This window comes from Bactrocera tryoni, chromosome 5 (genome assembly GCF_016617805.1).
Source record: "Bactrocera tryoni isolate S06 chromosome 5, CSIRO_BtryS06_freeze2, whole genome shotgun sequence".
NCBI classification, from domain to species: domain Eukaryota; kingdom Metazoa; phylum Arthropoda; class Insecta; order Diptera; family Tephritidae; genus Bactrocera; species Bactrocera tryoni.
Genome location: NC_052503.1, coordinates 15945457 through 15959344, shown reverse-complemented (window position 1 = coordinate 15959344; position 13888 = coordinate 15945457). Strand labels below are relative to the sequence as shown.

The window sequence follows — 13888 nt, the reverse complement described above, 5'->3', positions numbered from 1 at the left end:
TCTGAAGTTCTCTAAAATATGGGAAGCCTCCAACTGGCTAGGTATACACCACTATCAAAACGAGTACAAAGAAGGTTGAAATTTTCCGAAGGCCTCTGAAACTAATGGCTGATACACAGAGAACTTTTGCTCCGCCTAACGTCAGACATCACCTTTGACAGAAAAGTTCGTACATTCACATAAAAAGTTTCGGCCCGAAGCCAAGCAAAATGTTGGGCCACTCTCATCTTTTTACGCTTTGCTAAGCAACAGTCGGCATTTTTAATTGAGAGAAACAATTAAAGCAAAGCGTTCATTCTGGCATACGCTTGGCTCACTTCCCTTTATTGTTAAAGCAAAGCTAGAAAAGTTGTATGTGAATTGACCATAATATTTTAGTACTACTTACATACATACATCTGTTTATAGTTACCCTGAAAAAGAAACTATGCGGTAACAGTTCATTTGTGGCAGTAGGATTGACCACAATACAAGCACTTGATTTTAATGGTTCGTTGTGTATGCTAGATATACTTGTATGTATGCAATTTTTTTCGAATTTAATTACACATTTTCATTATATTTTTGATACAGGATTAAACTTTTTATTAAATCAATGCTAATACAGTTGAACTTCCATAATTCGTGCCACTATAACTCGAAGTTCTCCATAACTCAAACTCTTGAATTGCCAATGGAAGTCAAATTTCATACAAGTTTATTGTATTGTATTGTATGTACATATGTATTTGTATTTTAAAAGTATTAAAAAATTATCGTAAAAATTTTTTAAATTCTTTGCATTTAACGGCAAGCTCAATGGAGAAGTATCGATTACATAATAATTTTTCTATCGGTTTAAAAATCGATACCAGCCGTCATTGAAAATAGGAGATATTAATTTTTCCAAAAAATTTTTAAGATATATAAATTTATAAAATCGGGATAAAAAGGTGGTACAGCTGAATTTAAGTTATTGCGAATACTGGAAATAGTAAAATTATAGAAATAAATACATTGCGTTGTAATAACTGATAAATTAATTCATTTATCATGAATTTAAAATAACCGCTGTATACATAACACTTATGTTATAATTAATGTTACTATTTACAGAGAACGTGTTTCGTATATCTATACGTTCTCTGCATATATTTTAAAGTCCAGACAAAAATAAAATTTCCTCAATATTAATAAGTATAAACAAATGGCAACTATCGAACTATCTGGTGGCGCTCAAAAGCGTCTCTGCTTTTGACATAAGCAAACCAAAAACAATTTCATCGATATAACTGCATTCAAAAGCAAATTGATTGAATTGGCGCCTGTTTCGATAATTCTTTTTGTGAAAGTAAATTTATATATTGAAGAAAACAAATCATAATTCGATCACAAAAATGGCAAATATTTGGCATGATAAGCGCACCTTTGTGGACGAGAACAAATTTTCCTCAGCAAAACTACAGCAAACACATCCAAGAGTACATTCCGTAAAAAAGAAGCAAGTTTTTGGCGAGCTGAAAAATGTAATTCATAATCAGTTGGGTATAACTCCGCTAAAAGGTGGCTTAAAAGAAAGTCAATTGGATACATTTAAAAGCAGTATAGCAAAAACTCGATTGTGTATACAGAATGACGTAAAGAAATTGTCTGCGGATCCTATTGAACTATTCGACTTTTTTGATTTCCCAAAAGCATGTTGTACTAAAAGTTGCCACAAAAGTAATGCCGAAATATGGTCAGAATATAATAGTATTGATGAAGTTGCCTTGTTGAAGGCAATGGAGAAAATCAGAAACGGTGGACCCATCAGAGATTTCGATGAAGAGTCGAATAGCGATATTGAAGATTTTTGTGAGCCTGAAGAGGATGTAGATTCGCTTGCGAAATACGAGAAACCCTATTTGTATTTAGAGGATTACAGCAAAGACGATTTCACTTCGTGCTCCATCGAACTTCCAAAATTTGATTTTGGCAATGACTTACTTTTGAAATGCTAATTTTATAGTAATTTGTAGCAGTCAAATCATAAATTCAGAATATATTTTAAATGTATTTTATCGTTATATGTATTCATGTAAAATAGTTGTTAATTTAATTATTTCTAGTTACGTAAATAAATAAATATCAATATAGAAAATGTGCGTTATTATATTTTATAATTTCGATCATGATAAGGGTGCCACGAATTAATCTTTCTGTTGCAAAATACATAATACTCATAATTAGCATTACGATAAATAAAGATCAGAACATTAGATAATAAAAAGGAAAATATTTATCCTTCTAAAAGACTTTGTTTTTGCTCATAAATGGTTAAATATTGAGTATTTTTGCATGTTTTATAAATAAAGCGAGTTGCAGAAATAACTTACATTGTCACTTATGTATATTAAATTAAATTTATAGCTATATATAGGTGCCCTGAACATACAGCTTTGACTTAAAATATTAAAAATTTAGCCTTTTTGTATTAACTAATAACTTTTTACTATTCATTTTGTAAAACACAAGCAAATATATAAAGAAGTTTACAAATTTGCAAATCTAGCTACCTATTTTTACCAAAAATAGTATAATTTACTTTAAGATTTTGCTTTGTTTTTATAATAACTACAAATGTGATTCGTTGATTTTAACTGTTGCTCGAGTATGCCAAATTTAATGCTTCTCCATTGTCTTTCATACACCCCCATAGCCAAACAATTGAGATAAGCTAACGTCTTATCAGTTAAACGTATGTTTACTTGTAAAAAATACACATACAATTAGAATTTAAAGAAAATCTATTAGAAGTTGTTTCGTAAATATTAATGCGTAAACATACGTGTTTCCACGAATGCGATAGTTTTTTATTAGAAACAATTTGGAAATTAATTTATATAAAGCTTTATCTCCACATAATCCCGTTTATTACAACTGATGTAGCTTATAGAATTTTTCGTTAAAAATTATGATATTATTATTGAAAGTATTTTAAGAGCGCTATAACACAGCAACATTTAAAACAACAAAACAAGTTATCTAATGAAAAGAAATATATTTATGTATATTTCTTAACTAAGGGGACACCCAAAGTTGTTTATAGCACGATAGCATTTAATAATGCTAAGTTTATTATGCATTGAGTATCCATTTAGCTTAGAATGGCAACTTCGGATTTTTCTATCCATTTTCACATTGATGTCCCTCGCAGTTGCCCCAGAATATACAATTTCCCACACCGCTATAGCAAATTAAGAATACGGCTGTCAGAAATATTAAACTACAGATGGTGCACGGTTTACGTTCTAGAAAAAAGCCAATTAGGTAGAGTACGATGAACATGACATGCGTTTCCATGAGCGCAGGGTTTGTTGGCTTCGGTATAAGTAGCACTGGCAGCAAACATTGCAGGCAATACATTTTGAAATTGAAAAGTGTCGGAGTGTACTAGATCTGAAAGCAAATGGTGATACGCAAAAAATATTATTATTATACATACACACATGCGTCATTTACTTACCAATAGTTTTAGATTAAACTTGCGTTAATCACCACCACCAGGGAAAGTACTAATAGCGAACACCTGAAAATTTTCTTGGCCTTCTCAGCCAAGTTCACGAAATCTGCCTATAAACCCCAAAGGCGTTGATGACTTGATTATCCTACAACTCGCTGCTTAAACTCTGCATAGTTTTGCAGTTAAAAAACTTTTCACATAAAGTTTTCGTATTTTATTAGATTTTATTTTTATTATTTGACTGTATGTTGTACAAATTATGCCAGGAACACTTAATTCTGTCAGTGGAATTTGTTAATAAAAAACAATAGCCATATAAATAACTACAAGCCAATATGTCAGTGTCAATTTGTCTATTTCTACACCTATTTTTTCTATACCCAGGGTTGCTTTTTGGAAAAAGAAATATATTCCCTTAAATAGTATTTCAAAAATGTATTTTTATAATACGTTGTTCCAAAATGCAACTCTGCAGACTTCTTATTGGACTCAATACAAGTTAGCTTGACTTTATACTTAAATTCCGATAAGACTGAATGGGCAACAACTACACAAACCAGTTAATTGCCGTCAAATCGTAGTTCGGTTTTTTCATTTCAATTCTATATGCAAATAAGTGCGGTTTTATATATAGAAACAAGAATAAAATTGGTAAGTTAAGAGAAAAAGTAAAATGCCTTATTTTTTTAGCAATTCCATATAAACCGGCCTTTGCTCTTTGGACGTTTGTTGAAATCTTTTAAAGGCTTTGCATCTTAATCGGTTATTTTCTTAAAAGTTTGCAACTAATGGAATTATTTTTGTGTTTTATAGGGACATAATTCAAAAAAATATTTCAATATATGTAATTGAAAAAATATTTTGCAAACATCATGTCGCTCTCCAAGCCTATTTATTCGTTGCTCGGAGTCTATTTGGAGCAACTATTCAATCATCCAGTGCGCACTAAATCCATAACCAGGTAAATATACGTACATGGTACGTACCTAAACTGTAATTTTCTATAAATAATTTATATAATGGTGATCATTTTTAGCTCTATACTAGCGGCATCAGCAAATTATACATCCCAACGTATAGCTGGCCAAAAGAAAGTCAACCAGGAAAGTGTCATAGCATACGGCCTCTTTGGGTAAGTCGCCTTTATAGCAAATAAAAGAAAACAAAAGTCAATTGTTTTTCTTATCGTTCAAATCTTATCGCTTAATGTCATTGTTTAGAGTAATCCTGATAATACATACTTAGATTGTGTTATTATGAACACTTTACTTTATAGCGTTTTTTGTTTACCCACAAAAAAGTATATTATAAATTTAACTAATTTTAGTAAACATTATTTGTTTTTACATTTATTATTTATTACTTTTATTTGTTGTTTATAGCTTAATATTTGGTGGTACTGTGCCACATTATTTCTATCAAACGGTTGAGCGGCTTTTCAAACATGATATGAAATTCCGTCGTTTTTTCCAGTTTCTTTCGGAACGTCTAATATTTGCACCATTTTATCAACTAGTCTCCCTCTATTTTCTCTCCATATTTGAGGTAATTAAAGTGTTTGCAGCTAATTTTATCCAAAATTGCATGTTAATGTTTGCACTATCATTCCATATTTCATAGATGAATACCCATGAAGTAGCTGTAGCTAATCTAAAGAAACTATATTGGCCTCTACTCCGAGCCAATTGGCAGTACCTATCGATACCCGTGTTCCTTAATATGGCATTCGTGCCACCAATGGTATGTTTTAATAAAAATTTTGCAGTTAAGAAAAATAATAATTTAATATTTTAATATACGTAGTTGCGCACAATTGCAATGAGTATTGTGTCATTCCTTTGGGTGGTCTACATTGCACGTCGGCGACGTCGTCTTCAGGATAAGCAGGCTGGCGGAAATAAAGACAAATAATTATTTATAAGAACATATGTACATAACTTAGCTCAATAATGTTTCTAATTTCAATTTTAAAATTCTATTTTTTATAAATGGTTGGTTATATGGTGCTCTTTGTATGTGATTTACAAAGGTTTGTAAATATTTTTAATCATTGGTGAAGATAGCCTTAAAAAGAGTCGGAGACAATAAAGTAATGTTAAAGTTTTGCTTTTATACAATAATAAATAAGTAATATTCATAAAGAAATGGAATAAGAATATACTTTGTATGTTCTGGGTATTTATCGCAAAATAACACCCGCATTGCATATTCCCCACCAACTCGTGTCTCAACAAGAGACGTAATGGTTTCTCTTCTTGTAAGAAATGATTGCAACAAGATCTGGCACCTACGATATTATGGATGCATAAATAGCTGAACAAGCGCGATCTATCTGATATTCTATAATAATAATTGAATAACAAAGTATTCCCAAAGCTAGTGGTGTTGTTTCATTCGCCAGTGGTCGTAAATGTCTGACATGTGGACATAATAATAATATGAAACTCTACCGTTTGGACTTGTTCCTCGGGACCTTAGGACGGCTTTTGCTCTTGATAATGAAAACGCTTTGAGTCTTTTGACCACCCACACACTGGGCCTGCAAGCCTGCACTATTGTTGTTGTTGTTGTTGTAGCGGCAGAAAACATTGTTGAAATAAATTTGGTGCCGAGTTGACAGTCCTTGGCTCGATAAAAATCCAGGTCCGATCCGGTTGCCTCTAGATGTCTTCATACGAAAATAGAGGTCTGAATACTTTCAGTTAAGGCCTATTTATTTGTCCACACATTTGACCGATCAGACTTCGGACGCGACTTTGAAACCCTTTCGGTCCCGAAAGACATTCACAATGGAGCCATTACCGTGGTGAATATCGCCCTCGGAGTCAAACCGTCTCCAATTGCAGAACAAGAGCTCAAGTTGCGTCGCGAAACTAAAGTGATCCTTGCCAAATATTGTTCTGGGTATTGTAGCGGACTAAATTTCTACTTATCCAGTTTAGACCCTGACACACTCAACATATGTACATATGTCCTGCATACAAAATACCTACTTATGGAACACCGCTTTAACTATGATTCGTCGAAACCGAAACAGCGCCTACCTTTAGATAGATAGAAAATTGAGGCTTTGCACAGTGACATATGACTATCACATATGGTCACTAAGAGCTAGTACTCTGAACAATACCTTTAGATGACCTCGATGTTAACTAAGCCGCTAAAACAACAACAACTACTTCCCCTAACTCACTCAAAAAAAAGATTAAAAGGGGTAAGCTTTCCAGTGGCCAGTTCACGGTCGAATAAAAATTAGAGCTCGTCCTGTTTTAAGCTTCGTTTTCGTGTTTAGTTATACCCTGAACAGGATATATTAATGGACAGTGTGACAACCTGAGTCTATTTAGACGAAATTCGTGCCTCAGTTTTTGAGATATAGACATGGAAGTTTGTACCCGTCCTTTTCAGCAGAAGAAGCTGCTCAGATGTCGGAACGGCCGATATCAGACACCTATGCCATACAAACTAACGATCGGAATCAAGCGCTCGTATGGAAAACGTTTTCATTTGACTAGAGATGTTTTCACCAAATTTGGCGCAGGTTATTGTTTAAGGCAGTAATGCAATCTTCGAAGAAATTAGTCAGACCGGATAATCATATCTTATAGCTATCACATAAACTGAACGATCGGAATCAAGTTCATGTCAGGAGCCCTTTGTAATTGTGAAGGGTATTCGTATTTAGCTTCGTTGCCACCAAAGTCAACGTTTTTTGTTCGTTTTCTGATCAGAGTACAAATAAAAGAGCTTCTTTTAAAAATAGTTATAATTTATTTACAAATTTTTCGATTTCATTTCTTAAAATGTTTATCAAATGTCTAATTTTAAAATAATTAAAACAATAAAATAATAAAAGGCTGCTGACATATTACATATTACAGATCGGAAGTAACACAAATGCGGCTTCTTTTATATTTAAACAATACAATACAATACATATGTACATTTATTAATATATATATATATGTATAAAGTACATGCAGCTGATGGTGTGCGTACATTTCTCGCACGCACACAATTATACAAATACAAGATCAGATCAGTATAGATAAAATAGAATCGGAAAATATAAAATATATAGAACCAAAGATGTCAAAATTTTCGCACTTTCTGTAATTAGTCTGCGTGTTTATCCCAATAGAACCGTTAACCATGAATTTTTTCCTCATATTAGATGGATCAGCTGTAATATTTGCTGTTTTGTTGTTGTTGTTGTTGTTGTGCAGAAAAGAAACGAGAATGTAATTAACATTTTTTGGCGTTTAGCTGCTTCCGGTTGCACAGACGGAGTGACGGGCATACATATGCACATACATATAGAGACTTCAAAGTGAGTGTGGGATTGGCACTTCTAAACTTCTTTCTTTAGCAACGACCGAAAGCAGCAGCAATCACAGGCTGAATGTTTAAACGGAACGCGGCTGAACAACTGCAACGTGCGAAGTAAAGAAAAAATATAAATTAATACACATACATATACATTTTTATCTATAGAATTTAGCTGTAGAAGAAAAAAACTTACAATGCGGCCTCTCCGACTCGACGGAGGAGGCGATCTCGCCCTCATTATGTGGCTGTAGAATGGGAACCGGGATGCGCACGGGCTGTGCCAGGCTGCGGCCGAAGTTGGCGCGTCCGTATTGCATCATTTGTGGCTGATCGGGCATGGGTGGGGTCATGGTGTCGCGTGGCTGCTCAGGCAATGGCTGCAAGATCAGACGCTGTGGTGGCGCTTGTTGCATGCGCATCGCTTCCTCCGGCGCAATGGCGGGCTGTTGGGGATGCGCCAATTGTGGAAGTTGTTGTTGTTGTTGTTGTCGCTGCTGTTGCTGTTGTTGTTGTTGCTGGCGAATGATGTGCTCCTGCTCGCTGGACATTTGCGCGTCAGACGATGAGTCATCAGCCTCCTCACTATCCCTATTGTTGCTGCTGTTGTTGTTTTCCGCTGACTCAGCGGCTTCTTCGGCAGCAAGACGACGCAACTCGTCGGTAATGCGATCTTCAGCCATGCGTTGAATGTTGCGCAAATCTTCAGCGGTTATGCCGGCACGTTGCAGAGCAACACCAAGTGGCAAACGTTGGATTTGCAAATGTGGCAATTCCTGTTGTTGTGATGGGATCTGCACTGGCATATCATCGGCCATATGGATTTCACGAATCGGTATTTGTTGCACATGAATGCGTACAGTTTGTGGCACATACATATTCTGTTGCGATTGCTGTGAGTCGGGATGTGGTGCTTGCATCACTTGTGGTGGCATTGGTGGACGCATGGGCAAGTGCTGGAATGGTGGTGGCATTTGACGGATGTACGATTGTTGTGGTGGCGCTTGAGATTCCTGCGACATGGCGGACATGGAGGACATTGGTGGCATGGGTGGCATCATGCGTTGTGGCATGTGTGTGAGGGGGAAACGTTGTGGGATCTGACCGAATGGTATGGGTATGCGTTGGTATGGAATGAACATAGGGCGATTCGATTCGATCTCATCATCGTTATCATCATCCTCTTCGCGATTGTTGTTGCGCGACGATTCGGCGTTTTCGTGTTCCTTATTCTCATTGCCACCCTCGCAGTAGATTGAGATGCGTTCGCCGGTGATGCGCGCCTTCTTGGGATCGGTGGTAAGATTGACGCCGAAAGGTAGAGCAACAGTCTTGGAGGGTGAGTCCACAATCTCTTCGGCGTGCTTACGTTCAACGACACAGTTCATGCGCGATCTGTTCGGATGTGAGTTACAATATGGAAGGTAATAATATATTTGCTTTAATGATATGTTTGAACTTACTTTTTGTTGTTTTGCAACAAAGCAGCAGCCAAATCGCTCAGATCCAATTCGAGTGGTACTTTGCCGGGATATTTGATTTCCTCGGCATCATCAACATCCGAGTAGGAGTTGTCACTATCGCTAGAGTCACCGTCATCTGAGGCAGTGGCGGCGACTTGGTTGGGCGTGGCATGTTGCTTCTTAATTTCCACCTTCTTCACGGTGACATCCTTGTCCAGATTTTGCAGATCAGCTTCCTCGTTGTTCTCCCTGCCCAAAAGTGCTTCGGCGCGTGGAAGTTCCTGAAAATATTGAAGAAATATATTTCGTTAGAAATGCTCAAAGTAACTGTGTTAATTTTAATATAACGGTATTAATTTAAATATAAATTTTGAAATGTAGGAAACATTTCTATATAAATGCATTTTAGACCATTTTTTTATGGAAGAGAAAAGCATTGTAACCCGATTTCATTCGGGTGATTATACATACAAATAATATAATCTGATTAAATTTGATCCTGAACGGAAATGTATCGAAACCGAAGAAACCAATATTTTCTATAGGCACTAATGGTCATTCCAGCCGAAGCTTATTGCAGGTGTGGGGAAAAGTATAAATTGTTGGCATACTTGTATTGGCTCAGCAGCTTATTTTGAAGGCGATAATAACGTTTTGAATTAAAATAGTCCAAATTTTGTTTTTTTTTTCAGTCCGGGTCAAATTTGATCAGATGGTAGATGAAGTTTTCCTAACGGCGCTAATATCTCAATACGCATTTCCTAATAAAAAAAATATATTTGATTCTCCCAAAGTGGTTTAAAAAAATTACTGCTTTAGTTAAAAAAACAAATTCAAGAAGCAAAACACAAAAAGGGTTAGAAGCTCAACCAAATGTCCAGCTTAAGGAAAAAGCCCTAATTACATACATACATACATATGTATATTAAAAATATTATTTTCTATTTCCTAGTTTTACGTTTCATTTTAATTTGTTTCACGAATTTACTTTTCTTCAATATACTCATTTCTCCAAAATCATAACATACTAGTTTACAACAACAGCTACAAAAGCAACATCTTCAACCAGCCACCCTTTTGGTAGAGATATTACGCCACAACAACGTTGCCTTTACGTAACGAAATTTCTTTGGAGATCCACCCACAAACATCTGAAGCATTGCATAAACATGTATAAACATGTTGCCAGAGCATAATCATACATACTTACATACATACATATGTAAGAGTATCTACAGGTATGTTCATACGTTTGTCTTGCACGTGTGCTTGCACAAATCAGCTTTGGCGCTGTTATTTAACAGCATTTCTTTTTCTTCATTCGGGCTTCAATGATTTTCATCATTATTTTCTTGCTTGCTTTTCTCCGTGCATTTTTCCGCTATGCATTGCTCATGTGATAAGCGGCGAGTTTATTGACTTCTGTCGTGAACCGTTCACCTAAGCATACCTCCATTTTTGGCCCGGCCATTGGCGTTCGTAGTCGTGTTTGCTCATTACGTGTACTCGTCGAGTCATAACAGCGCTGTAAAAGGCTTTCGCAAACATAGCAACAAACACAATGTTACTTTTATTTGCATTTCTACTGTAAATAAATTCCCAATGCAATTCCCTTCCTTGTGTTGCGTGCCCAAATATTGAGTTGGCGGCTAATATTTGTGCTTTCTTCATTCATTTTTGGTACTTGCTGTTATGTAATTGCGTTAAAAGCTTTTTTTTTGAATGTGCGCAATGCGGTAGTCATTTATGTTATATTCAAAAAAAAAAAATTATTTAAATGCTGCGTGAAAAATAATTAATTAAAATATTACATTGATTACATAGAATAAGTGTCAACAAAGAAAGTTGGAAGTAAAACGTCTTCTTTTTGTTTTTAGCCGAGTAATCAAAGTACACAACAGCCGCGGATGAGACGAAAATATGTAAGTAGGTGATTCAAATTTTGAACAGGCAATACAAGTGAGGAAGTGGCTTTAACACGCAGATACTGTATGACTGAGCTAAATTTTATTATTCTCGTTCGTTTATCAAGGCATTTAAAACCTCGTGCCCTTTAAAAATAATAATGAGTTTAAACCTTTGATTTTTTTATAGCTAAGCAGTTTTAGGTTCCAATTCCATAGAAGTACCATAATTATACACTCCAACTATTTTCAAAGATTTTTACAATAATTAGAATAATATTTTTTTTCTAATTATTTCTAATTACTTATACGTATACTTCTACTAATATGCATATACACAAACTTATAATCATTGCTAAAAAGTTAAAATTACGCTTCGCTGACTGTTACGTGTGGCTAAATTTTCTTTGTGTCATGGACATGTGGACAACAAAATCGTTGACCTAATTAAGTGTTGGAAAAAAATTGTTTCCTCAAGCATAAAACTTGCAATGAGAATTACAAAGCGTGAGTACATGCACCGATTGATATATACACTGCCGAGAAATATTAAAAAAAAATGTAAAAATGTTAGTTTATAACTACAAATTTCAGAACAAAATCGTACTATTTAAGAAAGACTAATTTATAGGATGCAGTCATGTGTAGAAGATCACGCTAGTGAGAAATCTCTCTGATTGTCATTCACTTGGGAGTGGGCAGAAACGATTCTTTTACATATGGCTCAAGCAAAATACGACTTTCGGTCTTAGACCAGGTATTCCCCAGGTAGTCAAAAAACATCCGTTAGAAGGCGAGCTAAAGTGAGACGGCGAACCATCCCTCAACAGCGTTGTGCGCTGGGTTTGGGATCCGCCACGTATAAAATGCCCCCAATGAAAAGGAAACAAAAGCCTCGCATGAATATCCGTGTAAGCGGTGTCTACGCTAATGAAGAAGAATTTGCAACTAAACAATTTGTTGAAATAAAAAAGTCAAACATGAAATTGCTAACTGCCAGCTAGTTGAATATCGCCATTCAAAAATTGGTGCTATTTTTTGCTGAAGAGATAATCAATTGTTTGAGCTCTGCTCACTTATCGAAAAATTTACATGCGAAAGCAACAATGAATTCAACTATTTGAATTCACTTTACAAAGACTGATTGTTCGATTCATAACTGTCGAAGTCGTGACGAATCGAAAGCACCTAATTGTCTAGCATTAGCAAGCGAATGGAATATTCTAGTGATCCAAATGAGAGCTGCTGCGCAATTCAAGATTTATAGCAGCACAAACACATGAAAAACAAAAACAAAAACAAGATAAATACAGAGATTAATACAGAGAAAATTGTCTTCTGTCATTGACAAAGTGCAAAATGCGAACCTTTATTTATAAACTATAAATGTGTATGGAGGAAGTATTTAATTTATTCATTGTGCCCGCAAATTAAGGAGTTAATTAAATCAATGCATACAAATGAATAGCACTGTGTTTATATACATGTATTTTGCTACAACAAACAAAACACAAAATATTTTTTATAAACAGCAACAAAAATGATTTTAGTAAGACAAAATTAAGAGGCAATAAGAAAGCTATAAACATAAAGTTGTTTATGGAGTGAAGCAATAAAACAGAAGATGGAATTTATGTAATTCATTGCGCGTATAAAAAAAAAACAAAACAAAACAATCAGGAAATGTCATAATAATGTGCAACAACAGACATACCTATATTCGTATAAATATTTGTGTTATTTTATATTCATGAAAAGAGAAAGTCATGTTGCATAATCGCTACGCATTTTATTACAAAATATTTGAACTTTAATGACTTTGAATGACTCACTAAAGCAAGGTCAGGAAACAAAAAGTACTGAGAAGAAGGGGAAAAGCGATCAATTAATAATATGCTGAATCGAATCCCACAGGACGAGGCTAACAGATCCAAAAGCCTGCAGACCGTTCCCACGACAGTCGGGTCTACGTAACCGGAACGGACCCGGATTTTTATCCGGCCAAGGACTGTCAACTCGGCAGAATTCTGCCGCTACAACAACAACAACTGCAGGGAATGTCTTGAGAAGGACACCAGAGAAACAATGGAGCATCTCTTGTGCACTTGTCCCGCATTGGCAAGATTACGCTGTAAGCATCTGGGGTCCCCACGGCAGGATACACTGGAGAAGGTATCGATAGTGAGGCCGCAGAGTCTGTTCGCGTCAAGCGCAGTCAGTCTTAACCATGACTACTTCTCTTGGACCTAGAAAATGAACAACATTTTGTATCGGAAAAGACCAAAACTGGTCTATGCATGACTTATTGACAGATTAAACTAACCTAAACAGGATTTGCGATTTTTATGTCAAAATTTTGGAGCAAAAATAAAATTTTCAATTTTTCTGTCCAATTTTGGTAAAACAGAAAAATCAGAAAGAAAAACTGAAAATTTAATTTTTTATCACAAAATCGGACTAAAAATTTTAAAAAGTACGATTTAATTTTAAAATTGGAGTAACAAACAAAAAAATTATTTCCAGCTCCGAAAAAAAAAAAAATTTAAAATTTCTGTTGCAAGGACAAAAACTGTCACTGCAAAAATCTCTTATTTATATGTATTTTAATTATTTCCAGCAAACTTATTTAAAATTTAATTTAAAAAAATTTATAATTTATGTACAGCACATTTCTAGCCATACTATATGTATGTATTTATCTTCTGAAGATCTTT

General features: G+C 35.0%; 4 protein-coding genes across 5 annotated transcripts in view; 2 read left to right on the top strand and 2 right to left on the bottom strand.

The window, feature by feature from the left end:
• The first annotated feature begins 1290 nt into the window (after positions 1-1290).
• LOC120778074 lies at positions 1291-2349 on the top strand. The gene has a single exon (XM_040109765.1). It carries the CDS (start codon positions 1377-1379, stop codon positions 1977-1979), a length of 603 nt encoding a protein of 200 aa, XP_039965699.1. The 5' UTR covers positions 1291-1376; the 3' UTR covers positions 1980-2349.
• Positions 2350-2775: 426 nt separating this feature from the next.
• On the bottom strand, positions 2776-3815 carry LOC120778075 (bladder cancer-associated protein). Its single transcript, XM_040109767.1, has 2 exons — positions 3485-3815; positions 2776-3417 (listed from the first exon to the last, which is right to left on the bottom strand). The coding sequence occupies exon 2, from the start codon at positions 3382-3384 to the stop codon at positions 3145-3147; it is 240 nt and encodes a 79-aa protein (XP_039965701.1). The 5' UTR covers positions 3385-3417; positions 3485-3815; the 3' UTR covers positions 2776-3144.
• A 187-nt stretch (positions 3816-4002) lies between these two features.
• LOC120778893 (peroxisomal membrane protein 2) lies at positions 4003-5605 on the top strand. The gene is made up of 6 exons (XM_040110941.1): positions 4003-4132; positions 4295-4442; positions 4518-4613; positions 4864-5026; positions 5102-5221; positions 5285-5605. The coding sequence occupies exons 2-6, from the start codon at positions 4354-4356 to the stop codon at positions 5390-5392; spliced, it is 576 nt and encodes a 191-aa protein (XP_039966875.1). The 5' UTR covers positions 4003-4132; positions 4295-4353; the 3' UTR covers positions 5393-5605.
• Positions 5606-7349: 1744 nt separating this feature from the next.
• The window catches only part of LOC120779190 (myb-like protein Q), a 38734-nt gene continuing 32195 nt past the window's right edge, over positions 7350-13888 (bottom strand). For both annotated transcript variants that reach the window (XM_040111452.1, XM_040111454.1), the window contains 3 exons: positions 9271-9551; positions 8004-9202; positions 7350-7910 (listed from right to left, as the gene is read on the bottom strand). In XM_040111452.1, coding sequence (XP_039967386.1) covers positions 7888-7910; positions 8004-9202; positions 9271-9551 — 1503 coding nt within the window. In that variant the 3' untranslated portion in view covers positions 7350-7887. The remainder of the gene's footprint in view (positions 7911-8003; positions 9203-9270; positions 9552-13888) is intronic.

Coding starts and splice junctions, on each gene's coding strand:
- LOC120778074 (XM_040109765.1), top strand. CDS start 1,377: ATGGCAAATATTTGGCATGATAAGCGCACCTTTGTGGACGAGAACAAA.
- LOC120778075 (XM_040109767.1), bottom strand. CDS start 3,384: ATGTATTGCCTGCAATGTTTGCTGCCAGTGCTACTTATACCGAAGCCA.
- LOC120778893 (XM_040110941.1), top strand. CDS start 4,354: ATGTCGCTCTCCAAGCCTATTTATTCGTTGCTCGGAGTCTATTTGGAG. Junction 4,443..4,517: donor CGCACTAAATCCATAACCAG/GTAAATATACGT, acceptor GATCATTTTTAG/CTCTATACTAGCGGCATCAG. Junction 4,614..4,863: donor ATAGCATACGGCCTCTTTGG/GTAAGTCGCCTT, acceptor TGTTGTTTATAG/CTTAATATTTGGTGGTACTG.